The sequence below is a fragment of the Chrysochloris asiatica genome, unplaced genomic scaffold (genome assembly GCF_000296735.1).
Source record: "Chrysochloris asiatica unplaced genomic scaffold, ChrAsi1.0 scaffold00077, whole genome shotgun sequence".
NCBI classification, from domain to species: domain Eukaryota; kingdom Metazoa; phylum Chordata; class Mammalia; order Afrosoricida; family Chrysochloridae; genus Chrysochloris; species Chrysochloris asiatica.
Window position 1 is genome coordinate 14,740,332 of NW_006408595.1, and position 26,299 is coordinate 14,766,630.

The window sequence follows — 26,299 nt, forward strand, 5'->3', positions numbered from 1 at the left end:
GTTTTGTTCTGTTGTACGTAAGGTCGCCATAGGTTGGTACCGACTTGTCAGCACTTACCAACAACAACTCCTAGCGACCCTGTACAACGTTTCCAAGGAGCAACTGGTGAGCTTGAACCAGCGGCCTTGCGATTCAAGTCGCCTATCCAGTCCAACACATCAACCAACAATGCCACACCAGGACTCCACCAACAACAACACTAGTGAGCTATGCTTATCATAGAATGGTCAACCATGCAAGACCAAAAGAGCAGCTTTTACCCAAGGACAAAATTCAGATGGATTGGGAAAGGAGGAGGAATGGAAAGAAACACAGGAAGAAGTGGGATAAGTGATGGTTACATTGAGGGGATTGCAATCATTGAAAAGAAACAAACTGCGATTTGATGAATGTAAAACCGATGATCTGCATTGTAAACCTTCACTCAATTCACATTTCAAAGATAATTTCTGCAGTACATCAATAGGGAACTGCCAACAATTGAGGCTGGATTCAGAAGAGATCATGGAATGAGTGATATCATTGCTGATGTCAGGTGGATCTTGATTGAAAGCAGAGAATACTGGAAATATGTTTAACTATGTTTTATTGACTATGCAAAAGTACTGGACTGTGAGGATCATAACAGACTATGATTTCAAAGAACAGGAATTCCAGAACCACTTAATTGTGCTGAAAAAGAAGAGGATACTAAATTGTTTAAAATCAGGCAAGGTGTGCATCAGGACGTTTCTTTTCACCTTACTTATTCAGTCTGTATGCTGAGAAAGTAATCAGAGAAGCTAAAATATATGAAGAAAAAAGTAGCATTAGGATTGGAGAGAGACTTGTTTACAATCTGTGATGCAGGTGACACAACCTTCCTAGCTGAAAGTGAAGTGAGTTTAAGCACTAATGAAAATCAAGTAAAGGCTGTAGTTTACATTAGGGTTTATTCTTTGAGTTATAGAACTCTGAGGGTACTGACAAATAAATGCTCAATGTCATGGACTACCATTATAATACCATACAGAATAATTTCACTGATCTACAATCTCCTATTTTCCACCTATTCATCCCTGTCCTTCTCCACTCTCTATCTCCCCAACCTCCTGGCCATCACTGATCTTTTTACTGTCTCTCTAGTTTTGACTTCCAGAATGTCATATAGTTGGAATCATACAATATGAAGCCTTTTCAGACTGGGTCCTTTCTCCAAGCAATATGCACTTAAGGTTCTTCCGTATCTTTTTGTAGCTTGATAGCTCAATTTTAATGATTGAATATTATTCTACTATGTGGTTATACCATCGTTTGTTTATCCATTCACCTTTTGAAAGACATCTTGATTGCTTTCTGGTTTTGGTAATTATGAATAAAGTGCTATAAACCTTCATGTGCAGGTTTTGTGTAGACATGAATTTACCTCATGCAGGGCATTGCTGTACATGCTCAGGAGCATGATTGCTGAAACCTATGGTTAGTCTGTGTTTAGCTTTGTAAGAAACTGTCAAACTGTCTTCTAAAATGACTTCCATTTTGCATTTCCACCAGCAATGAAAGAGAGTTTCTGTTGCTTCACATCCTTACCAGAATTTAGTCTTATCAGTGTTCTGGAATTTAGCCATTCAAATAAGTGTATATGGAGTCCTGATGAGCACTGTAGGATAAGCACTGGACTGCAAGGTCAGCGCTTCAACTCACCAACCACTCCTCTGAAGCCCTATACAAGATTGCTATGAGTTAGCACTCAACAACAAACAACAAGTATGCAAGGAGCTCTAGTAGCGTAGTGGGTTAGGAGTTGGGCTGCACTGCAGGGGAAAGATGAGTCTTTCTGCTCCCATAAAGATTCACAGTCTCCAAAACCCTATCCAGGGTCGCTATGAGTCGGACTGAGTAAGTAAGATTACTGCAGGATGGAGGGGAGGGGAACCCTGTGGAGCAGGTCTAGGCTGTAACAAATGGGTTGCTGTGAGTGGTAATTGACTTGACAGCAATGGACAAGATTTGGTTTTAGTTGAATGACCTTTGATCCTAAGCATCTTTTCATTTGCTTATTTTCCATCTGTGTATCTTCTTTATTACTGAATTGCAAAATTTCTTTATATAGTCTCACTACCAGTCCTGTCTCTGATTTGCATGTATTTTCTCCCATTCTGTGGCATGCCTTTTCAATTTCTTGATGCTATCGTTTGCAATTCAAAGTTTTTCAGTCTCCTTAGCCCATTTTATCTCCTAGTCACTTGCATTCTTATTGTTTGCAGCTAGAATGTACAGGGAGAAAAACAAAAGGAAGCAATAGGTAGAAGGGCAAGGAGAAGAGAGATAATAACTGGGAAGCCCAAAGCAAAGGCATGGGTGTAGCAGGGAAGGAGTGAAGAGGATCATATTAAAGATGTGTCTCTTAGCTAGGGTGCATTTTACCCAAATCCCCAGGGTGGCTCTTGCTTGCTACATTGCCAGCAGATATGCTACCAGACTCCTGCACCCCCTTCTGCTACAGGCTGTCATGGCAATGGTACTGCAGGCTGGTACTCCCAGCACTAGCTTTTGTTTTCTCTGAGGTGGTGGTGGTTGTGTGTGGTGGAGTCCATTCTGACTGGGAGGGACCCTGTGTAGGGTTCCTGATTTACGGGAGCAGAAAACCTCATCTTTCTCCCTTGATGCGGCTGGTGGATTAGAATTACTGACCCTGTGGTTAGCAGTCCTATGCATAATCCTGTATGCAACCAGGACTCCTTTTCCTAGAGAGGAAGGTATTAAAAATGTAGAGTTTGTGAAGTCATTCTGACCACACCGGACCCATTGCTGCTGTGATGGAGTAGAACTGCCCCATAGAGTTTCCAAAGCTGCCATCTTTAGGAAGCAAATTGCCACAATTTCTACCACTGGTGGGTTTGAACCGTCAGCTCAGTTCTATAACCACTGTACCACCCGGGTTCCTTGAGGTTAAGAGTTCAAAGCAGGGACTCATGTTTCATTTATCTTTAAATTTTTCAGCACCCAATACAATGCCTGTCACACAAATTCCCAATAAATGTTTGCTCCAAGAGTGACAGAGATAGGGAACTGAGTAGGTCCAGGTTTTCAGGTCAGTTGCTGAAGATGCTTGAGTACAAGTAACCTCAGGCAATCTGAGTTAGGAGAACGTTTTCTTTGCTGAAAACAAGGAGAGCCGCTAAATATCTTCAGATTCCTGTTGCATATAGGAGCCAATGGCTCCCGAATTAGATATGAGGATCCCAGAACCATCTGGGGAGTGAAGCAACTGCCACCGCCTTATCCGAGCGGTGTTCTTAGGGGGAGGAGGAAGAGGAGGAGAAAGGAGAGCAGGAGGAGGCGGAGTCTCCTTGGCAGCATCTGCTAGTGGAGGTTGGGAAGCCTCTCCTCCAGCCCCCTCCCTTGTGGCCTCCACCTGGCTCCTCCCCGACTTCGCCAAGCTCCCCTCCCCCTTCCCCAAGGACAGTCTGCGAGGAAGCAGCTACGGAGGAGAGCTGAAGACTGAAAAGGCAAGAGGGGCGCCGGCGTAGAGAGCGAGGGGGAATGAAGGGAGCGTGGTGGGAGTGAAAGGGCGTGGAGGAGGCGCTGGGGAGAATCTCGAGGTGCAGAAAGTAAAGAGGTGATACGGCGGCATCAAAAGCTGGAGCCGAGGGGGGGGATGGGTAAGGCAGTCGGGAAGCATTCCAGACCCTTGGCTAGCCTCCTTCTACTTGTCATGCACAGTACCATGCCCCGAGACGCGGGATGGGTGGTGCTCAGACTGGGAAGCCCTCGGCTGCTGCTGACCCCGACCCCAGCGTTCACCAAATTCAAATCAGTGCACCTAAGATGCTGCTGCCTCTTTGTATTTCTTCCTCCCACGTGTGATTTTATATTTATGTATGTTTTCATATGTGTGTCACGATGTCTGTAAAGGATGCCTAATATATATGAATCTGCGTGTATTTCTGTGTCCTGTGCTTTAAGAACTGTCTTAGAGATGCCTGCGACGAACACAAGCTGTTTTTTACAGGTCAGCCCTTGTTGAGTTTTTCCCCTCACCGAAGCCTCCGGGGTGGAAGGCCCCCTGTTGTGGGCTTCTACCCTCGAGGAGCTCCAGGAGAGAGCCAGAAGGAAAAACTTCTCCCAGTCACTCAGTCTTTCTTGAGAACAGCAGAAAATTGAATGAGAGTTAAATAGGACAGTGCCTGTGTACATGTGTGTTTGTGTTTGTATTGCGCTCACTGTCAGTATATGAGTTCTGTTTGGGTCTCTGTGTGTTATTAGAAGTCCAGACAATATGGAGTTGTGTCTGTGTGTTAATAGAAGTGGAGAGGACATGAGCATATTTTTAATCGTTCATATATTTGACTATATTTTGTGCTGTTCATCACTTTATTAATGTTTTAAACGAGAATTTATTGAGCTCCACTTATGTGCATAGAGTTTGTGTAAGAGTTTTTTAAAACAAGCTTGGTCCCTGCCCTCGAGTTTCAGTTTAGTTAGGGAAACTGCATTAAAAGCCATTAGTCTTGGGGTCAGATAGTAAAGATTGTCTCTGCAGTCGGTTGTAGAACAAAAGCTGACAATAGAAGAGTGAATGAGAATGATTGGGCTCTATTTATGGCACATAGAAACTTGAATTTTATGTAATTTTCACATGTCATAAAGTTAACAAATGTTTTCAACCATTTACAAGTCAAAGTATTGCTACAGAATGATAGAAAACCTTTAAAAAAAAATCAAAGTTGTTGTTTCTTGACATATCCTTCTGAAGGTGGTGTTTCCATCTCTCTCAAGTTTTCCTCAAAATATAGTCTGCATTCTTTAATTCTCAGAGACTCAAATCATGTGTCTTTTAAATGCTCTTTGAGTTTGGGGAACAGAAAGAAGTCTGAAGGACCAAGATCAGGGTTCAATAGGATAAGGTTTCTCAATGAAATTCTCAGGCAGCCCGTGCTGTCCACAAAGAATGAACAGGTGCAGTGTTGTGATGGGAAAAAATTCCTTGGTACAACTTTACTGGTCTTTTACTCACCAATGCAATTTTCCATTTTCTTAAAACTTCGTCCTAACAAGCCGCCTGTGATCATTCTGTGTCCATCCTTCAGGAAAATCTATCAAGGTTACCTCTTTGGGGTCCCAAATATATATTCTTCTTAACCTTCTGAACTGACATCTCTATCTTGATCTTTTTTTAAAGTTTTTATTGTGAATTGAGTGGTAGTTTACATGGGAGAACATCAGCTTTACATTCATCCTATCATATTTCATTTCATTGCAATGATTACAATCCCCTCCATGCATCATCATTTAACAGCATTTGCTTTCATTCCCTCTTTTTTTGGATGTGCACTGAAGCACTCAGGAATATGTAACCATTCGAACAACCAAAGGGGGTACCCTGCAAGCTTGCCCCCCCTGGCCGCCAGCACACACAGCCCCACTCCCTCCTTGATTCTAGAGTCCCCAGCTGCTCCATCCCTCCACGTCAACGTCTCTGCCTCCATCTCTAGCATCGCTACTTCTCTGGATAGGGTCCTACACTCTGCTCTTCTCCGTTGATGGTCCCAGGGTCCTCCTGCTCCTGGACTGCAAGATCAACCACTCTCCTCCTTTTGTGACAAAATGTCTACCATTACATTTGGAACAATCACAATCAGTCCTGATAATTATTCACTATTGAACCACAACGGTCTGATCCCCATTTCCTTTCACCAGCCCCATCTAGACAGGTTGGAAACCACTCAGTGGCGATTCTACTTTCCCCTACATCCTCTGAAACTAAGCTCTCTCTTGAAAACTTATAAGCCAGTCACTTTGTGCCTTTATAACCCTCCCCCCCACCCTCACTTTTGGTAGTCAGTGTCTAAGTTGCCCATCCTTGTCAACCCTGTGTACAGAGGGGGTGGGAATGATCTTTGCTGTAAAGATTCCTTCCCTCTTTTAAGCTACTACATCCATAAGAATGGGTCGAGTTCATCAAATTGTAGCAGATTACGCTTTCTTCATCTTTCTTCCTCTAGTGAGTTCTGATCATCCAGCTAGGTCAAATGGGTACTACCTGCAAGTATGGGCATTCTTGTGCATCTCCCCTCACTTCTTATCAGCTAGACACTTCACTTTCCACTCTAGTCTTCTGTTTGCCTTCTGTGTGCCCCTCAGAAGACACTACTTTGCACATTTTTTTAAGGATGTTAATGAGACAAAGACAAGTGTATTACTGTGAGAGGTTGCCTGCAGCTATCCACTGATTGCAGACACATGTTTAAGCACATTTTGTTTACAATAAGCCCATGTATGTTGTTGTTGTTAATTACTATTGAATCGGTTCCAACTCATAGCAACCCTGTATAGGGTTTCTGAGGAGCATTTTGGTGGGTTTTACCCACCAACCTTGTGGTTAACAGTCCATTGTGGACCCTATAACACCACACCAGAATATGTATAAACTAGAACCCTATTTTTTTTTTTGAGAGTGAGGTTTTCTTTATTCAATTTTGCAAATCTGGCACCCAGCCCTGTAGACATGGGCAGACACGCCACATGGCCCTCCACAAACAGTTTTTATTCTTGTCCCCCCAAAAGCCCCTCCAGTTCCAGTTCTCCATATACAACTCTATGATACATCCCATTTTTCCTCCCCCCAGAGAAGCCAAAATGGTTTGCCCAAGGTCTTAATGGCTGTATTTTTATTTAAATTTCCTAGTCACAGAATAGCCTGCTTAAATCCACAATCTGTCAGCCAGGTCTTGCTATCACATAAATTCCTGAAGATGGACCACAAGAATTATTTCTCACAAATCCTCCTCTTTTCTATTGCACTTATTGGTCTCATCTTCATTTATTCGTCTTAAATCTTCATAAAGTACAATTTCTGGGTGTCCCTAAGAGTACAGCTAACTGTGCCTATATTAGGTTGCATCATACTTAAGCCTGACATAAACACATACTAAAACACGTACAACCGAAAACACACTTGCCCCATTTTCTCCTTATATATCACAAATGAAAAAATCATAAATATCTGATGCACATATAAATGTCCAAAGCCAATCTCCAGCCCATAGGCACACAGCCTCATTCAGTCCTTGGGCCTAGAGTCCATAGCTGCTCCATGTCACCACTTCTGTCACCATCTCTGCTGTCTGTCACTGCTTCAGGCAGGGTTCCCAGGTTCCACTGGTGCTCCTCTTTCTTGATGTCCTGGATTGTCTGTTCCTGAAATGACAAATAACTATCCCCTCTTTTTAGTTACATATTTTCTACAATTACAGTTCTGACCATCACAACTAATACTGTAATTGAAATAATACAATCTCATCAGCATTATTCCATACCCTCTTTCGCCAAACATATCAGGAAAATGGCAAAACTAGTCAGTGGGGATTTTCCCTTGACCCCTCATTCTAAAACCAAGCACACCCTTGAAAATGTGTCAAGTCAGTCATTTATAGCAATTGTCGTCAAGTGCTGTTGAGTCGACTCCAATCCATAGCAATCCTGTATATGCTTTCCAAGGAGCAGCTGGTGAGCTTGAACCGCCAACCTTGCAGTTCAAACGGCTTTGCAGTCTGGTGCATTAACGCACAGCGCCACAACAGAATGTTGTTTTTGTTAAGTGCCATTGAGTCAATTCCGACCCATAGAGACCCTGTATATGCTTTCCAAGGAGCAGCTGGTGAGCTTGAACCGCCAACCTTGCAGTTCAAACGGCTTTGCAGTCTGGTGCATTCACCCACAGCGCCACACCAGAATGTTGTTTTTGTTAAGTGCTATTGAGTCAGTTCCGACCCATAGCGACCCTGTATAGGGTTTCTGAGGAGCCGCTGATGAGTTTGAACCACCAACCTTGGAGTTCAAATGGCTTTGCAGTCTGGTGCATTAACCCACAGTGCCACACCAGAATAGTAATGTCTAAATTGCCCATACTACCAATCCAGTCCACCACAAAGACCTGCATGTTCCTTGATTTGAAGCCTCTTTCATTCTGATTGGAATTTTTAGGAACTGCATCCATAAGCAAAAGTCCAGTTCCTCACATTGTAGCAGCTGATGCTTCTCAGAGTATTAAACATGTTGATATTCATCTGGTCAGGTTCTAGTCAGCTCAACAACCCTAGCCATCCAAGCTAGGTCAAATGAGTACCAGCTGCAAGCTTGGGAGTTCACACATACCTTCCCGGAACTTCAAAACAATCAGCTTTCCCTCTTATTGCATCTCAAGGTCAATGGTGCATCAGCAAGCATATTGCTGGCTGGTTCCCTTCAACTTTCAGGCCCTAGTAAGGGGTTTTCTTGGATGGGACAACTTTCCTTGCCTAGAAGCCTTTGAAACTCAAAAATGCCAAACTCCTTTTTTTTAGCTTGCAAATCTTCAACAGTTCTGGGTGGATGTGCATATCTTTTCAAATGCAAATATCTCAATTCTAGTTCTGGCTCAAGATACCTTAAAGTTCTAATGAAGCCAATCAAGTGTAGGCCAAAGGCCAGCTTACAAACTTTCCATAATCATAATTCCCAATATTCCTATTATGCATTTTATAATATTTTATTTTACAATAATAAGCAGGAGAAGCCAATCTTCTTAAGGTAATCAAACACATTAACCTTTTAAAACACTTAAAGTTCCCTCCACCCGGGACTAACTCCATATGGCCTTGAGCCTTTGACAAGGTGGATTCCAGTAAACCCTAGCCTTAGAAGCTGCCCTCTAAATGTAATATTTTTTAACTTACTCTCTTAAAAACCTTTGCTAGCTTCCGTACAAAATATGTCGAGGGCTGGATTTGGTCAGCAAGCTGTAGTTTACTGACCTCTTATCTAACCATTTTCTCAATGCACAAGAAGCAATCAAAGTAATAGTGCTAAAAGTGAATGATCCAGCTCCAGACAGTATGTATCTATTTGGATGCTATGTAGTCATCTGTGGTCACCTGTGAATGAAGGCTTCGTAGGGGCACATTAGGATTGACCTTAAATGATGGAGTGATATGCAGTGATGTACAGGTGTCAGTGAAGCAGAGAATTCATGGGAACCAATGCGTACACTACAGCCAAGGGCTAGATGGTAGCTTTGGATGCCAAACCAAGTTGCTTAACTTTTATCTGTCAAAACTGACTATACGTACGTTATCTGGGACTCTGTCTCCTAATAACAGTACGTGTGTTTGTGCATGCATGCTTTTATGTATCTCATTGTATATATTACTAATGTGTATATGGCGCTGTAGGATAAGCACTCAACCACAAGGTCCGTTTGAACTGCAAGGTTGGCAGTTCAGACTTACCAGCCACTCCTTGGAAACCCTATACAGGGCCATCATGAATTGGAATTGACTCGATGACACTTAACAACAACATGACATTTAATGGAGTCCTGGTGTGGTGCTGTAGGATAAGCACTGTACCATAAGGTCAGTTTGAATCACAAGGTCAGAGGTTCAAATTCACCAGCCACTTCTTGGAAACCATGACTCCACAGCACTTAACAATAATAAATGTCCCCACAAGCAGCTTCCCTGATTTCCCAGATGTGGAGCAAAAGCTTAAACTGCTATTCACTTCCTGTCTCTGTGAAACCTCCCTCCATGGATGCCTCAGGGGTTTATGACCCTTTTGAGTCTCTGATTTCAGAGTGGATAAGGGAGAAGTAGCAATTGATTTGGATTGGAAGAGGCTGTGAGGTTAGAAAAGAGGTGATGAATAAGGAAAGATAGTAATAAGGGAGACTTAGAATTTGGTGTCTGTTTTGATTCTAAGAGTAAGGATACATTTTTACATACAGGTTTTAGCCTGGATAACTGGGAGAGTGATGTATTGATTGGCATTTCACAGATACAAAAGTATTTCATGTATTCCCTTGATAAGTGAAGCCATAGATACAAATATGAAGGTGTTCTCATGTCATTTGTACACATGTGTATGGCAGTGATTTTGTGTTATCATTCACATTTGACAGGCTGTAGTGTAAAGAGCTCTGGTAACAGTGGTTATGAATCAGGCTGCTAATCTCATGGCCAGCAGTTTGAAACTACCAGCTGTTCTGCAGGAGAAAAAGGAGGCTTTCTGCTCCTGTAAAGATTTACAGCCTTGGAAACCCTGTACAGGGTCGCTTTGAGTCGAAACTGACTCCATGGTACATAAATAATAACAACAGTGTGAGGGTCAGGACTGAAGATGGCAGAATCAGGAGATGCGTAGGAGGCTGAGAGCCCAAGAGGACTAGGAAGAGCCACAGAAAGTTGCTAACCATTCCTGAGCCTAAATCCATTCATTTGTCCAAGCTCTAATGCCCTTTATAACCTCAAACTACGGCCCCAACTGTAGCCCAATTCCATAACAAGCAGCTCTTGTTTTTCTGCTTCCAGAGTACCCCAAACCTCATCGGATTCTTGCCCTCTACAGCAACTTCCCTTCATTAAAAGGGAAGAATCCTTCACGCTAAGTCACCTTCTTCCCTCATTCTTTTTCATTTCTGTTCAGTCATCTGCCCTTCTCATTGACCTTCGCTTATTTTCCAAATAGACTGCAGTTGGGGTGGGAGCTGTCAGAGAGGGATTAGCCAGGAGTTTTTCAGTCTTGGACTTGATACTGTGACATTTCAGTTTGTCACTCAGTGGAGGTGTGGCTCATCTCTGGCGGAAATCCAAAGCTCCCAAGCCCGGACTCAAGTGTAGTGGGAGGACCTACCTGACTGAAGTGACTCTAGCCAGTCTGACAGAGCTGTTTCCTGAGCTAGCAGCATCCAGAGGGTCTGACAGAGGTGATGCTAGTCAGTCTGACAGAGCCATTTCCTGAGCTAGTAGCATCCTGATCCAGCTGTGTCTTAACTGATCATTCTCTTGAATTCTAGAGTGGATCATGACCCATGAAGAACACCATGCGGCCAAAACCCTGGGGATTGGCAAAGCCATCGCCGTGTTAACCTCTGGTGGAGATGCCCAAGGTAAGGAAGAGGTCCCTACTTGGTGAGAAGGCAAAAGGCATGATTGGTTGGGCCAGTGGGAGTTTCTGAATCCCTTATTCTGTAGAACAGAACTATACTTCTCTAGGTTCACACTAGAATCCTGACTTTCCTTAAAATCTCTGTCAGGTCTAAGTGTGTTTGGGTTTTATTTCTCCAAATATTTATGAAATTTCTTTCCAAGTCTTTCTGAAGCTGTGAGGCTATTTTGATACTTTGATACTAAAAAGAAAGCTTTTTTTTTTTTTTTTACAATGGAAAGAAAGAAACAAAAGTGATAAGATTGTTGAGAGGGAGTCAGTAGCCTCACTTCAAGTACTTTGGAAATGGCCTGAAAGGGAGAAGACCAGGAATTAGTACTTGGTGGGTCCTAGCTAGATCTTCATGTGTTAACTCTGTTGTGGGAAGAATTCCTGCAGTGACTAGAACCAGACACCTCACTCTTACAGATCATATTCTTCTATCAGGCATAATTCTTGCTCCCTGATTTTCCTGGCCTTCCATCTCCTTCCTTTCCACTAGTACTTAAAACAGTCAGCAGCAGCAGCAGTTAATCAGTACAGGTCCCTTGGAGGGAGAGGGACCGAAAGCAAAGCAGATAGAGAACCTTCCCTGGGTTGAATCCAAGAAATCTGGGGGTAAGAAAAATCAGCTGTCTAGGAAAAAGGAAGTGGGGTAGGGCTATAAAGGATGTGTGATCGCCCTCCCCCCCCCCACATACCTATTTTCTTCTTTGCATAGTCTAATTGATAATATAATAGGGGGCAGAAACTCTATGAAAGGGATACTAGGACATGGAAACAATTATGAGAAAAAGAGATTTCAGCTAGTTTACCCCCTCCTCTGTCCCACCCTCCCTTGAGTATCCTTGACATTGCTCAGCACCCTCTCTATGTTTGGTACGTGTGAAGAAGTTATTACTTTGGGATTTTGATAAGGAAAGATATCATATAGTACTAGAATTCTTATATAAGACCCTTAAATAAAAATAATCATAATATATGATGTAACAGTGAAAACGTGCCAAATTAAAGAAGCTTTTCACAAAAGACCACATACTGGCATTATTCTTTTTCCACATCTATAGAGACAGAAGTAGATTAGTGGTCACCTTGGGCTGGGGAATGACTGCTAATGGAAATAGATTTTTATGGGGTTACAAAAATAATCTACTCTTAGATTGTAGAGATATTTGCACAACCTAAAAACACTGAATTGTATAATTTAAGTGAGTGAATAATTATATGATCTGTAAACTATATCTTAATAAAACTGTTGAAAAGAAAGTGTGCATTAATCAAGTTGTTGTTGTTATGTGCCGTGGAGTTGGTTCCGACTCATAGCGACCCTCTACAGGGTTTCCGAGGCTGTAAACCTTTACGGGAGCAGAAAACCTCATCTTTCTCCCATGGAACACCTGGTAGTTTCGAACTGCTGACCTTGTGGTTTGCAGCCCGATTCGTAACCACTACGCTACCAGAGCTCCTTATTAACCAAGTAGAAACCACTTATGTAATGAAATGATAGGCCTTGGTTGAATTAATCAGAGAAAACGTCACGATAAAGATGGTGTTAAGAAACTGAACTTGTCATTTAAGTAAAGTGCTTTAGAACAGTGACAAGAACATAGTAAGTGCTCAATAAAGATATTACTAATTGACCTGAAAGTGAATTATTGTGTACCTGCTGTATACCAGGCAGGATAATAGGTACCAGGGATACATCACTTAAGAGCTCTTACGGTCTTTCTTATTAAACAAGTACAGTAAAACCTGTGAAAGTTGGAATCCGTGTAAGGCAGAAACCTTCCAGAGAAGAAAAACTCAAATATTTCCCACTAATACAGAACAATAGAAAAGTGTTAAGATTGCATCCCGTCAAAGGTGGGAAATGTGAGCAAGACAACCCCATCGAGTTCCAACCCTCACAGATTTCACTATATAGTGGAAGAGTTGGACTTTCCATCTGTTTTTAAACTACTCTTCATTTAATTATAATTGTGATTGCTGTTATGAATAGAAGAATGCTAGGAATGAAGAAACAAAAAGGAAGGCACAGAGGCCTGCTATTAGGAGTGGCGAGCGGACTCCCTGTTGAGGCTCTGGAGACTTCTATCATCCTTCTCGTCTTTCCTGGAAAGGATCCTATACCAACTCTAAGTTCCCCAAAGCAGGCTCAATGAGCGTTGATCCTAAAACCTTATAGATAAGGATTGCCTGTGTAATTGGACAGTCACAAAAGGGGAAGACAAAACCTGCCAAAAATCCAAGTGAGGCACACAGAGTTAAGAAATGTTGATGGGAAGAGCTCTTGGAGAAGGAAAGAATAAAGATGTAGAGACTTATGATTTAACTTGGGTCTAACAGCAGCAGAATCTTTAATCCTGTGCGGTGAGACCCTCTTATTGTATGGATGGCCAGCATCTCCCTGTCAAAGGGAATGATCATCTTTCCTGGATGTAGGGGCTCTAGATAATGCTGTTTTTTGGAGGCCCAGCGATGTCAAGGGTTATGGGGTTCTGAGAATTAACATTGACATCATAGGTGCGTGTCACCTGAGAGTGGTGGAGAATAAAATTCTAGGGTGGCAAGGAGACAAAACAGAAAACTCCAAATAGAGCTGAGCGGTTCCAGTTGAGGGAGCAGCTCAAATACAGATGTGGCCTGACCAGAGATCAGTTTGATGGGCTTCATTCTCCCATGAAGAGTTCACAGTCATGTTTGTTTCCTAGAGGACTTGGGCCATGTGGGAAAGTGAGATTGGGCTCTCTAAAATTCATGGAGGCCATGGCTCTGCCATTCCTTGGATTCAGCAAAGCTACTAACCTCTTGAAGTGGAAGAATGACCAGGATTCAGACATCCTAGACTTGGAAGCTAAGGATGCTGCGCTAATTAAATACCAAATCTAACTCCCTTTCCAACCCAGGAAGGACTTCACCCCCTAAGCCATGCCACCATGCCACAGTTAGCCTTCTGAAATCAGCATACTCTACTGCTGGAAAGGACACCCCCTCATCTGGTTTAGCTTCTGTCTCCAGATGGGCAGTCTGTTCCAAATTTATATTCTAGTTTTAAAGGTTTACAGGGACAGAGATTCTGGTACCTGCCTGCCTAGTCTAGGGTTTATAATTTTTTTATTGCATATGTACCTGAAAGTGCTATTCATACCTAACATGTTGAATTATAATATATATTTTGTTTTTACCTTAATTAAGTTAAAGTTGAAAGAAACTTAATAGCATTGCTTTAAAAAAGCCGAATCACTCATTTTTTTTCTATCTAGTCTTATAGAGAGATCCATCACCCATAGTTCTTCTCCCAAAAGTCTCCTCCCAACAGGCTAAAATTGGAGGCTCCAGACAACATGTTTATCATGTTCTCCAGAGCCCCTTATGGCTGTACCCAGAATACCCCCAGGGTGGTGCCTGTAATCTTACCCTTCAACTTGCTTCTATTAAATCAGGCAGCTGCTCACACAGGGTTATTTAGGGCAACATGGACCAGCCAAGTAGAGCCTGGCCAAGTCTGTTTTGGGGCCGGAGAATGGCAGTAAGGTTGGATAGAAGGGCCAAATGAATTACTGGGACTCCCTAGCAGAAGCCATCGATGCATCCCAGACTATAATTTCTGAGGACCTGGGGGCTTGACAGAGCTACAGGGCACACTAAGGGAATACTGAAACTTGTTTCTAATAAAGCAGTAGAGGAAGGAAAGATGGGGTTGAGAATCGTTTCTTGTGGAAGTGTTCTTCTGTCCAACAAATTTGGATATTTCCTGCCCACCATTACTTGCTTCACATTGAAAAATCTTTTTAAAGTCGTTTCCTCCCCATTTATTCAGCTTTCAAGCAGGAAACAAGGTGCTATGGGTTAATGTGCTGGACTGCAAAGTCATTTGAATCACAGGGTCAGTGGTTCAAGCTCACCAGCTGCTCTTTGGAAACCCCATCCAGGTCAGAATGGACTCAAAGGCACTTAACAACAACAACATATTCTAAACAAAACAAAAAACCAGACCCACTGCCATCAAGTTGATTCCAACATCAAGTACCCATTAGAGAATTACAAGGACCTTGTGACAAGATAGAAAACAACCTATAGTGGTTTCATAATGGTTCTGATTTTATTTAATTGATGTTAACCTTATCTTTTCCTCAAGCACCTATGGCTCTGCATTGGTTCTGACCTTGTTCTTTTCACACACAAATGCTTTTCCTAAAGCTTCTCAGAAGCCTTCGCCCTTCACAGATTTTTTTTATGTGAATTTAGACCTCATGGCGCTTTCCCTCTCTAATGTCATAGTTAAGCTTTGATGTCACTGCTTCCCAGTGACCTTTTATTTTAAAGTTTTTATTGTGAATTGAGTGATAGTTTACATGGGGAGCATCAGTTTTATAGTCATCATTTCATTACAATGATTACAATCTCCTCTGAGCATCATCATTTAACAATATTTGCTTCTATTCCCTCTGTGGGTTTTTTTTTTTTGGATGTATGCAAAAACACTCAGGAATACATAATCATTTAAATAACCAAAGGGCACATTCTGCAAGCCTGCCTCCTGGCCACAAGCAGTCTTTCTCTTTCTATAAGCCAATGACCTTTTATTGACAAGCCAATTATTTAAACCTTATCTCAGATCATTATCAGAAGTACGTGACACTCTTCCCACTTTTTGAAATTGTGGTTCCCTTTTGACTTTAAGACACTGCTAAATTCTTTTGTCTTCCTTGCTGTTTATTATTATTCCTTCACTGGAATTTCTCTTCCTATACCCATCCTTTCATTGTTAGTTTTCTTCAGGGTTCCATTCTTTGCCTGTTTCCCTTCTAATTCTACCTATTCTCTGAGACAGTCTCTTCCACATCTATAAGAATATTCTGAAAGGAATGCAACAGTTAAAGTGAACAAAGGTAAAGATCAAATATGGTTTAATGGTTCTCTCCAAGACAAAAACACAGGGCCAGTGACAGTTCATTGGTGGAATTCTCTCCTTTCTTGAGGGAGCCCCAGGCTTGATTCCTGGCCAGTGCACTCAAATGCAGCTGCCGTCTTTCTGTCAGTGGAGGCTTGTATGTGTCTGTGATGCTGAGCACGTTCCAGACTAACGGAGACTAACAACAAAGGGCTGGAGAGCTACTTCCAAAAAAACCAGTTAGTTAAGCCCTAGAGTTTTCAATCCCATTGTATTTTATTTGGAGTCTCCATGAGTTGGGTACCAACTTGTTGGCAGCTAACAACCACAGAAGAAGAAGAAGAAAACCCACAATGCAAGTATGATGATAAATGAGTATTTACAGTCTCTACTGTTCCTCTGCCTCTGGTAGATTAAGAAAATTCAGAACTCATAGCCCTTGTGGAAAGTTACAACTGGGATTTGAGTTAATGAAGAATTGAGAACTCAGCAAGTGGCACTTGGTTTGACTATTAACCTGGGCAAGACCATTAACTTGCATGTAATTAATTGACTACTTGCCTGACACACTACCATCCCCAAAGATACCCAAGGGGTGTGCTCCACTTTAAACAAGTCCACTGTATGAAAATTGAGACTTTGAAAAGATAAATGGGAGACAATTGTTTAGTTGACCATAAGAGACTTTATTTTACAAAATGGAATTTCCATATAAGCAAGTTTCTGAATAACATGTAAAAAATTGATTCAGGAAGAAAAGGAGGATAAGATGTGTCAGCTCCCTTCTGGTCCATCTGAAAATGTTCTGGAATAAATTAGACTCTAAGAAGTGAAAGGATTGGTGGAAGACTCATTAACAACCTGCGATATGCTGATGATACAACCTTGCTTGCTGAAAGTGAAGAGGACTTAAAACATATACTTATGAAGATTACAGAGCACAGCATTCGATATGGATTACATCTAATGTTAAGAAAACAAAAATCCTCACCACTGGACCAATAAACAGCATTCTTATCAATGGAGAAGATACTGAAGTTGTCAAGGACTTCATTCTTCTTGGATCAACTGGCAACACTTGCAGAAGCAGCGGTCAAGAGATCAGACGACGTATTGCATTGGGCAAATCTGCTGCACAAGAACTTTTTAAAGTACTGAAGAGCAGAGATGTCAGCTTGAGGACTAAGGTGCGCCTGACCCAAGCCATGGTATTTTCAATAACCTAATAAGGATGTGAAAGCTGGACAGTGAATAAGGAAGATCGTAGAAGGATTGATGCCTTTGAGTTGTGGTGTTGGAGGAGAATACTGAAAGTGCCGTGGACTGCCAAAAGAACCAATAGATCTGTTTTGGAAGAAGTACAACCAGAGTGCTCCTTGGAGGCCAAGATAGCTAAGCTTCGTCTCTCCTACTTTGGACACATTGTCCGGAGAGAACAGTTGCTGGAGAAGGATGTCATGCTGGGTAAGATGGAGGGGGGGGGGTCAGAGAAAAAGAGGAAGACCCTCAATGAGATGGATCAGCCAGGTGGCATCATTGATGGCGTCAAGTGTGGTGGCGGTAGTGAGGTTGGCTGAGGATTGGATATTGTTTCGTTCTGCTGTGCATGGGGTCGTTCTGCTGTGCATGGGGTCGCTATGAGTCTGTTCCGACTCGATGGCACCTGACAACAAGAAGTGAAAAATAAATAAATTCCACAAGAACTTTAAGCTAACCCTGTCCAATGATAAACATGGCATCCTCACCCTCACCTTTCCAAGCCCAAACCTGCCTGTGTGTAGTTAACAATCCCTTGGGGTTGTTCTTTGCCTTAGTCAGTGGTGGTGGTGGTGGGGTATCTCCTTCTTCCTTTCCAATACTTGAAATCTAATCTTCATAGTGCTGATTAGATGTAAGCCATGTTGTTTCTGCCTCTTAAGTGTCTCTGTTTTATCCCAAAAGCTCCTTCACCTGTCTAGGTGTTCGTCATTTCCTGTCTGGACTTCCAGATAGCCTCCTAATCCTGGGCTCACGTGTCTCAGTGTTCCAGAGCGAGCTTCCTGATATGGAGAGCTTATCGTGTCCTCCTGCTTTCAAAGATTCTCTGTTATCGATGTGCTGTTTTTTTCAGATCATGGGCCCCTTTAAGAATCACATGAAAACTGTACATTTCCTAAGAGAAATTCTCATGCTCTACAACTTTTCCTACATTTTCATGAGGTTCATAGATTCTCTGAAACCCGTCACTCATGGATCTCCAATAAACCTGATCTGTAGAATAAAAACCAAACTTCTTCACGTGGCATTCTAGACCTTTGATCATATGTTGCCTGTCCACCTATCGAGCCTCATCTCTCACCACTTTCTATCTTACATTTTATCCTTTAGAATGTTGAACTCTACCAATGGTCATTTCTTATCCCTCACCTGTATCTGTTTATTCTCTCCGCCTAGAAAAGTCGTTCCCAAATTGTCCACCCAATAAAAATATTGAAAGAAATCGTCCTTTAAGTCTCAGGAAGAATGCTGTATTTTCTGTATTACTTTCCCTGACTTCCTCTTGGCAGACTTTGACATTCCTGAGAATTTCCACTGAACTCTGTACTTATTTCCTTCATCAGGGTCAGGGTATCACATTGTGTATAATTCTTTATATGTCTTGAGGACCATTACCAAGTACTTTATATTTACACTGTTCAAAGAAGTACTGGTGTGGTGCTGTAGGATAATGCATGGCCAGCGGTTCAAACCCACCAGCCACTCTTCGGAAACCCTAGACAGGGTCACTATGAGTTGAAGCCAACTCAACAGCACTTAACAGCAACAACAAGGGTAATGCTTTTTAGTCTAGCACTACAAAATGTTCCTAACATTGGCTCTCTATTGCTCACTGTTAGTACAAGGAGGCTACAAAAATTTCCTGAAAAATGAAATGAAAAGTTAGTGAAATGTTTCCATGAAGTTTTTGTAGTCCCTTCATATTTCCTCTAGGCAGGGTCATGTGAATAGATTTTAGATAAAAATAAGTACTAGAGTATCTGAGAGAGGGTGGTTATGGTTTATAAGAAGCTGATCCATCATGGAACCAAGATTGTTTAAGCATCACTATATACCTTTGCATATAACAAGGGTAGGACAGGGTCACCAAGATCAAGATCCATGACAGTCTCCCGGTCTCTCAACAGTGAAGCCGTGATTAGCATAGAAGCAGTGCCGTTATTTCTAATATGGAGGTGTTTACAACTTCCACTGTGTGTTTGTACTGTGACAGCCTAGCTCCTCCAAGGAGCTCCTGTCAGACACAGTTTTTGTTATTTAGAAACTATTAGGAAATGGCCAATACTCATGTGTGACAAAGGGAAAAGTCCTAATTTTTTTCTCCCAATGTACAGCCGTATTTTTAAGTTCTTCAAATGCATCTTATATATAGGACTATAGGAGGAAGTGCTCGCTGACTAATTGAGTGACTGCCAACAAAGTCCATATTGTTTGCACGCCTAATGACAGTGGGGAGCTAGAGAATCGCAACCTACACCAACTCAAATGAAACTAAAAATCTGTGTGTGTGCATGCGCATGTGTGTATGGGAGACTCCATCAGTCAGTTCATGGACATACAGATTCTGATTGACTGGCTCCCTGAGCTACAGAGAATCATGTCTTTGTTCCTGAAAGGATGTCAAATTGGATGTCTAGATTCCATTTAGAAGGGAGGGAAAATCCAGTGGAGTCATTGGGTTCATGTGAGTAGATCATGGAGGCTGAGTGTTGACACTGACATCTTAGAACTTGGATTCAAAATTGAGCCTCTGTGAGTCCTAGGGAGTCCTGGTGAGGTGCTGTGGGTTACAGCGCTGGACTGCAAGGTCAGTTTGAATCATAAGGTCAGTGGTTCAAGCTCACCAGCTGCGCCTAGGAAATCCTATACAGGGTCGCTATGTGTCAAAACCAATTTCATGGCACTTAACAACAGCAACAAATGAATACCAGCATTGTGACTTTCACCTCTTTGATTTTCAGTTTCCAAATCGCAATTACGGATGCAACTCCAGGCCTGTGGCTAGGAATGGATGAGTTGTGTAACCCCATAATAACAAGAATATGCTTGTGGCTGCTGTTAGTATTAGCCCCCAGATTGCCTTGGAAAGGCAGGATTTCTTGGGGAAATAAGGGAATAGATAATCTGAACTCCGTTAACATTGGAGCTGGTAAATTTGGGTTGGGAAGGCCAGAAGTCCTGAGTTAGAGGAGTAATTAGATTCAAAGAAAAGACTAAGAAAAGTACCGTCTTATCTTTAGACAGATAGATCACTTTTGTGGATTCCAGGGTTGCCCCTTCAGGGTAACTTTCCCCTAAATTCTTTTTCCCTCCTCTTTGCAGGTATGAATGCTGCCGTCAGGGCTGTGGTCCGAGTTGGTATCTTTACTGGTGCACGTGTCTTCTTTGTCCATGAGGTTGGTTCTCTGCTTTCTTCCTCCATCATTCTTTCTCTGTTCCCTGCCCCCCCCCCCTCCACTTTCTCTTTCTTTAATCACCTGCCCGTTAAATTGCTTTGTGTGATTAGACTTGGTTTCCTTTCTCCATTCCTCCCCACTTTCAGCTCCAATAATGATGCTGGGACCCAGAAATCCTCAAACTGGATTCTCATGGTGTTCATTTTAAAAGAAGTAACACTTTGTCTTCTCTCCTCCTTCCCCAAAACAGAAAGAGAGAGACTGAAATGAGTTAGTATTTCACAGCAAAATAGTATATCCAGAGTAGAGCCCAATAGAAGAATTGCATGATGTTTCTGTAGTTTGCCTGCCTTTTCGGAGGTTCTAACTCCTTTTTATCTCCCTTCTGTAATTTTCTTCCCATGCTTTTCTCACTTTCTTAAGGTGTATAAATGCCGTTCTTCTCTCAGATGTTACAGTCTCTTAATCAATACACATTTCCTTAGTTGTTCTCAAGACCATCTGTCATCTCATTCTCCTGGAAAATAGATTGGGGGAAACAGGATGAGACCAAAATAAGAGGAATTAAGAATTAAGTATTAAGGATATCCTTATGCTCTAAGAATGGGAGAAACGAGACCAGAGTATTGAAAAGAGCTGACATCGCCTTCCTTGGACATAATGAATACAACACGAGTATCTAGGAATTAGTAATGGGAAGAAGTGACTTGATTCTCAGAGAATTTCTTCCCAGGGTTCCTATCTGAATCCTGAGGGTTTAGGGGGAAACCTAGCAGAGGATGAATGGGTGTAATGTGCTCCACAGGGTTACCAAGGCCTGGTGGATGGTGGCGATCACATCAGGGAAGCCACATGGGAGAGCGTTTCGATGATGCTTCAGCTGGTATGTTCTGGAAGACTCCAGTCCCATAACTGTCCTGTCCTTGTTTTACCCCACTTTAGTTTGAGCTCATGGTTTCCCCATTTCCCTGTCCTGTGGTTTTGGTGTGAAGGGATTTAGTGACAAGGAGGGGGTTGTGTTTACCCTTTACTCTTTGCATTTGACATCATCACCCTGGTTTCCTCAGGCTTGGGGAGAGTGGTCACAGGATAGTGTCCAGAATGGTTTGCTCTTTATAGAAAGGTCATACACAAGACTTTGGGAACTGGCATGTAAGCAGGCCCTACTTAAGAGTCATGGGGAAGGTCTAACCCTGTAAATAACCCTCCCAGAGGACTGGAGCCAGAGCCGGTCCTCATGTGATGGCGACGAAGTGACCTGAAACCAGACCACTTAGGGGTGGGAGAAACCAAGGCAGTCTTTCAGCGTGTCAAAAACTAAGAATATTCTGACCATATCCACACACCCTTGTGCTGTGTCCCCCAAGTTGTTCCAGACTCCTCCTTTAATAGATACATGAGGGGTGCCAAAGGATTCATTCCATTTTCCACACTTTGTAAGCCCTCTCGTGTATATGTATGTATATTTATATATGTACACACACACACACATTCTTGTGTATACATGGAGGGCTTCAAAAAATTTGTTGATAAATTCCATTTTCTTTTCATTCCATTTTTCCAAGAACTTTTTGCCTTCTTGTGTATAGGTATGTATGTGTGTGTGTATAGAGTCCTGATGTGGTGCTGCAGGTTAATGCACTGGACTGTAAAGTCAGTTTGAACTTCAAGGTCAGAGGGTCAAGCTCACCAGCTGTTCCTTGGCATCAGTATACTGGGTTGCTATGGGTCAGAACCAACTTGACAGCATTTAATAACAACATATATGTGTGTGTGTGTATTGTTATTAATTGCTCTGGAGATAGTTCCAAATCCACTAGCTGTTGTTGTTAAGTGCTCTTGGTCAGTTCCCCAAAAATTCATGAGAGGAGATGTAATGTCCAACTTTGTTATGCCTGATGAGGGCTCACACAGGCTTTGGTGCCTGCTATAAAATGTTAAGAGAATGAGCCAGAAGTTACCAGGCTAATGCGTTGGACTGCAAAGTTGGTTTGAACCACAGGGTTGATGGTTCAAGCTCACCAGCCGCTCCTCGGAAACCCTATACAGAGTCACTATGTGCTTAACAACAACAACCCCAAAATTACAAATGTTCAGGAACTTAAAATGATTTGTGCAGACTGCAAGTAAGCACTTCTCTCATGGGTATCTGTAAGCCCCTAGCAATTCGAGATTTTTATACCCAGAGTTAATTTTCCTGGGAATTCCAGGACATTTTAGCTTCTTTGACCAAAACCATAGACCCCAAAGAGCAAAGGGGGTTGAGGAGGACTGGCAGTGCCTGGTGACACTTTGTGAAAACATAATGAGTTCCAAAGGAAATAAATAATGTCAAACACACTTGCATGGACTCTTCATAATAGTTTGGACACAATTTGGTAATGCCAGGCCACTAGGAAGAATTTCCAAAGACTAGTCACTGCTACTTCTTAAACTTTTGCGAAGACAAAAAAGGTGGAGATTTTTCTAGAATCCAGCACATAAGTATGTATTCCCTTGTCCTGTTTGAAGATAATCACTTTGATGATAAAGCCTTGAAAGAAATGGTTGGATTTTAGCAGGACACGGCAATAACACTATAATGTCTCTGCAGAAATCATTATTCCCTGCCCTTTGCAAGGGACAAATGACTTAAAGATGCCAGGGAACATCCTAGGCAGCCCGACAGTGTTGGGAAAGAGGAAATCTTAGCATGTTGAGCCAAAATGTGGTGGTGCTGTCTGAAAGCTGACTTTTACCTATTCCTTAAAGGGAGGCACTGTGATTGGAAGCGCCCGGTGCAAGGACTTCCGGCAGCGAGAGGGACGACTCCAGGCTGCCCACAACCTGGTGAAGCGTGGGATCACCAACCTTTGTGTCATTGGGGGTGATGGCAGCCTCACTGGGGCTGACACCTTCCGTTCCGAGTGGAGTGACTTACTAACTGATCTCCAGAAAGTGGGTGAGACATTGTTTGCAGGAGTATTGCTCGTTTGTGCATGTATGTGTGTGTGTATACACACTCTTTACCTCCCCTTGGAGTGAGACATTACTTGTTAGCACCTGTTGCGTTCAAGTGGATTCTCAGAGTGACACTGTTAGACAGTAGAACTGCCCCATAGAGTGTCCTAAACTGTAATCTTTTTGCAAGCTGACTGCCATATCGTTCTCCTGTGGAACAGCTGGTGAGTTTGAACTACTGCCTTTTGGTTCGCAGCTGAGCACTTAGCCACTGTGCCACCAGGCTCTTTATGAGCAAGACGTTACTGAGACACAAACAGGTAGCTGTTCTCCTCCCTTGGGCCATCGCCTGTAATCACCGTTGGCTACAGTTCCTTCTCTCTCTGGTGATCAGCGCTTTAGGCCCACCAGGTCCGAAACCAGTGATTCCTGGTTTGCATTCATCAGGTAAGATCACAGAAGAGGAGGCTAAGAAGTCCAGCTACCTGAACATCGTGGGTCTCGTTGGCTCGATTGACAATGACTTCTGCGGCACTGACATGACCATTGGCACGGACTCAGCCCTGCACCGGATCATAGAGATAGTAGATGCCATCACTACCACTGCACAGAGGTCAGGGGATGTGGGGGAGGCAGCAGGGGAGGATGGGAGCTGGGGGCTGGAGAGGATCAGTGTTTGAACCAGAGTGACTGCCATGAGTCCGCTGTTTTTTCCTGGGTCTAGACCACGTCTTAACTGAAATGATCCTTGTTGTTATTGTTGTTAAGTGCCATTGAGTTGGTCCTGCCTCATGGCGACTCTGAATAGGGTTTCCAAGGAGCGGCTAGTGAGTTTGATACATTGACTTTGTGGTTGGAAGTCCAGTGCTTATCTTACTGTGTCACACCAGGACTCCAGCATTAAAATTGCTCTGTCCTCCATGTACTATAAAAAGAGTTGCCTCTTGTCACTGGGCAGTTGGCTATTCTCAGAATAGCTCTGAGGTCTTTAATACCTGTGGGGTTCCTACGTGATTTGTGTTTAGACATTCAAATCCAGGGAGGTCAAAATGTGAACTCCCCTTTGTGGCCCATAAAATAGAAAAGGTAGATGTTATCACCATTAGTGCTCTGAGGTGAGCGGACGTGTAGGTGGCAATGTAGGAGGGTGTAGGGGAAGGCAGGATTACATTTTATAGGATTCCAATGTATTCTTATCCTCTCTTCACTTTTCCTTTTTTTCTTTCCTGACTTATCTTTCCCTGGAACAGAACATCCATATGACTATGTTTTCTCCTGCTTAGGGAGGAAATCTGGCTACAGTGTGTCCCCTAGATATTTCTGGTCCCTCAGGAAACCTGTCTCCCAGAGAGTTCATTGGTCTAGATGGGCTTGCTCCTGGCCATTGAAGCACCTGCACTGTGTAAGGCTTGTGTCTGTCTCTTACAGCCACCAGCGGACGTTTGTGTTAGAGGTGATGGGCCGGCACTGTGGGTAAGATCCCTGTCCGTAATCTGATACCATAGGCCTAGCAATGGCCACTTCCTCTTTCCCAGAGAGTTCAGAGTGGACTGTCATGGTAGCTGATCTGTCCCCACTCTACCTGCTGTGTCTACACATGCATATCTGTAAACGCACAGGCACAAACACAGTATAAAAGAACAGCAGAGCTCCACTTGAAAGCCACTGTGGCAGGTGAGGATGAACTCAGGGATTGCTCTTCCAAGCCAGAATCTCACTGAGAGGCCCTCGTGCTCTCACCTTCACCCCAAGACCTAAATGGAGGATCCCTTTGTCCAACTCTGGGTGAGGGAACTTGTTGGATCTGAGTGAAGCTGTTTGTGGAGTATAGCTCCTAGCATGTTGTATTGTGCTCTTATCCCAGATACCTGGCCCTTGTCACCTCTCTCTCCTGTGGGGCCGACTGGGTTTTTATTCCTGAGTGTCCACCAGATGATGACTGGGAGGAACACCTATGTCGCCGCCTCAGCGAGGTACTGGTGCTTTATTTTGCCCTTATAAACGGTTCTCTCATCCTTTTCCACTTGTCATCCACATCCCACCTGTCAACTTCAGTCCTCTGACCATTTTTCCCTCTCTTCTTGATCAGACAAGGACCCGTGGATCTCGTCTCAACATCATCATTGTGGCTGAGGGTGCAATTGACAAGAATGGGAAACCAATCACTTCAGAAGCCATCAAGAATGTTAGTATGAATGAAACCAGAGACCCTAGATACCTGAGCCCCATTCACTTGTGATTTCTGAGATTCCTGCCGTAATTTCCTCAGTCCCTCAGCACAGTTCTTCCAGGTTCCTCAGCCTCTGCCTTGCTTCCACTCAGGAATCATTAGAAGACAAGAGGCTAAGCCATCTATTACTGATCTGCATCCCTGCTTATGTTTGCCCCTGACTGTGTTTTCCTTCTATGTGTCCCTCCCTTGGTTCCATCAGCTGGTGGTGAAGCGTCTGGGATATGACACCCGGGTCACTGTTTTGGGACACGTGCAGCGGGGTGGGACACCATCAGCCTTTGACCGGATCCTGGTAAGTTGTGGGGCCTTGATACCCTTCCACCTCAGACCCTTAGACTTACTGTCCTTACCTTGTAGCAGGACAGAGCCTTAAGTCGATGGTCATGCTGCTCCTCCTCCACCAGTCTCTGGACTGCAGTGGCCTGTGACACATTCCCATATACTCAAGAGTTCTCTTAGTTTGCAAAATAAAATGACAAATAAAGTCTGATATCTTAAAGTTCTGAACATCAGTGAAATGATTAAGATCTAATGTCAGATAATCAAGTTAGAATCTCCTTGTCTTGCTTGCATTGTGGAGAGAGGCCATATCCTTCCATGGTGTATAAATACCAACCAGCTGACTGCTGTCAATCAATTCAGATTCATAGCTACTCTATACAGGGTTTCCAAGACTGTAAATCTGTACCGGAGCAGACAGCCTGTTCTTTCTCCCATGGAAAGTTGGGGGGTTGAAACTGCTAACCTGTGGTTAGCGGTCCATTGCCTAACCCATAATGCCACCAAGGGCTCCTTTGTGGTTATAAATAGGAAAGGAATCTTATTAAGCCCCAGAATTCCCTTGATCACTG

The 26,299-nt window shown here is 43.0% G+C and overlaps 1 protein-coding gene across 1 annotated transcript in view; it reads left to right on the forward strand.

Moving 5' to 3' along the window:
• Positions 1–26,299, forward strand: part of PFKM (phosphofructokinase, muscle) — a 66,132-nt gene that overhangs the window by 29,806 nt on the left and 10,027 nt on the right. Inside the window, exons 3-11 of the mRNA XM_006865338.1 lie at positions 10,818–10,910; positions 20,202–20,275; positions 21,081–21,158; positions 23,027–23,216; positions 23,663–23,828; positions 24,644–24,688; positions 25,080–25,188; positions 25,305–25,400; positions 25,648–25,740. Of these exons, the coding sequence (XP_006865400.1) occupies positions 10,818–10,910; positions 20,202–20,275; positions 21,081–21,158; positions 23,027–23,216; positions 23,663–23,828; positions 24,644–24,688; positions 25,080–25,188; positions 25,305–25,400; positions 25,648–25,740 (944 nt within the window). The remainder of the gene's footprint in view (positions 1–10,817; positions 10,911–20,201; positions 20,276–21,080; positions 21,159–23,026; positions 23,217–23,662; positions 23,829–24,643; positions 24,689–25,079; positions 25,189–25,304; positions 25,401–25,647; positions 25,741–26,299) is intronic.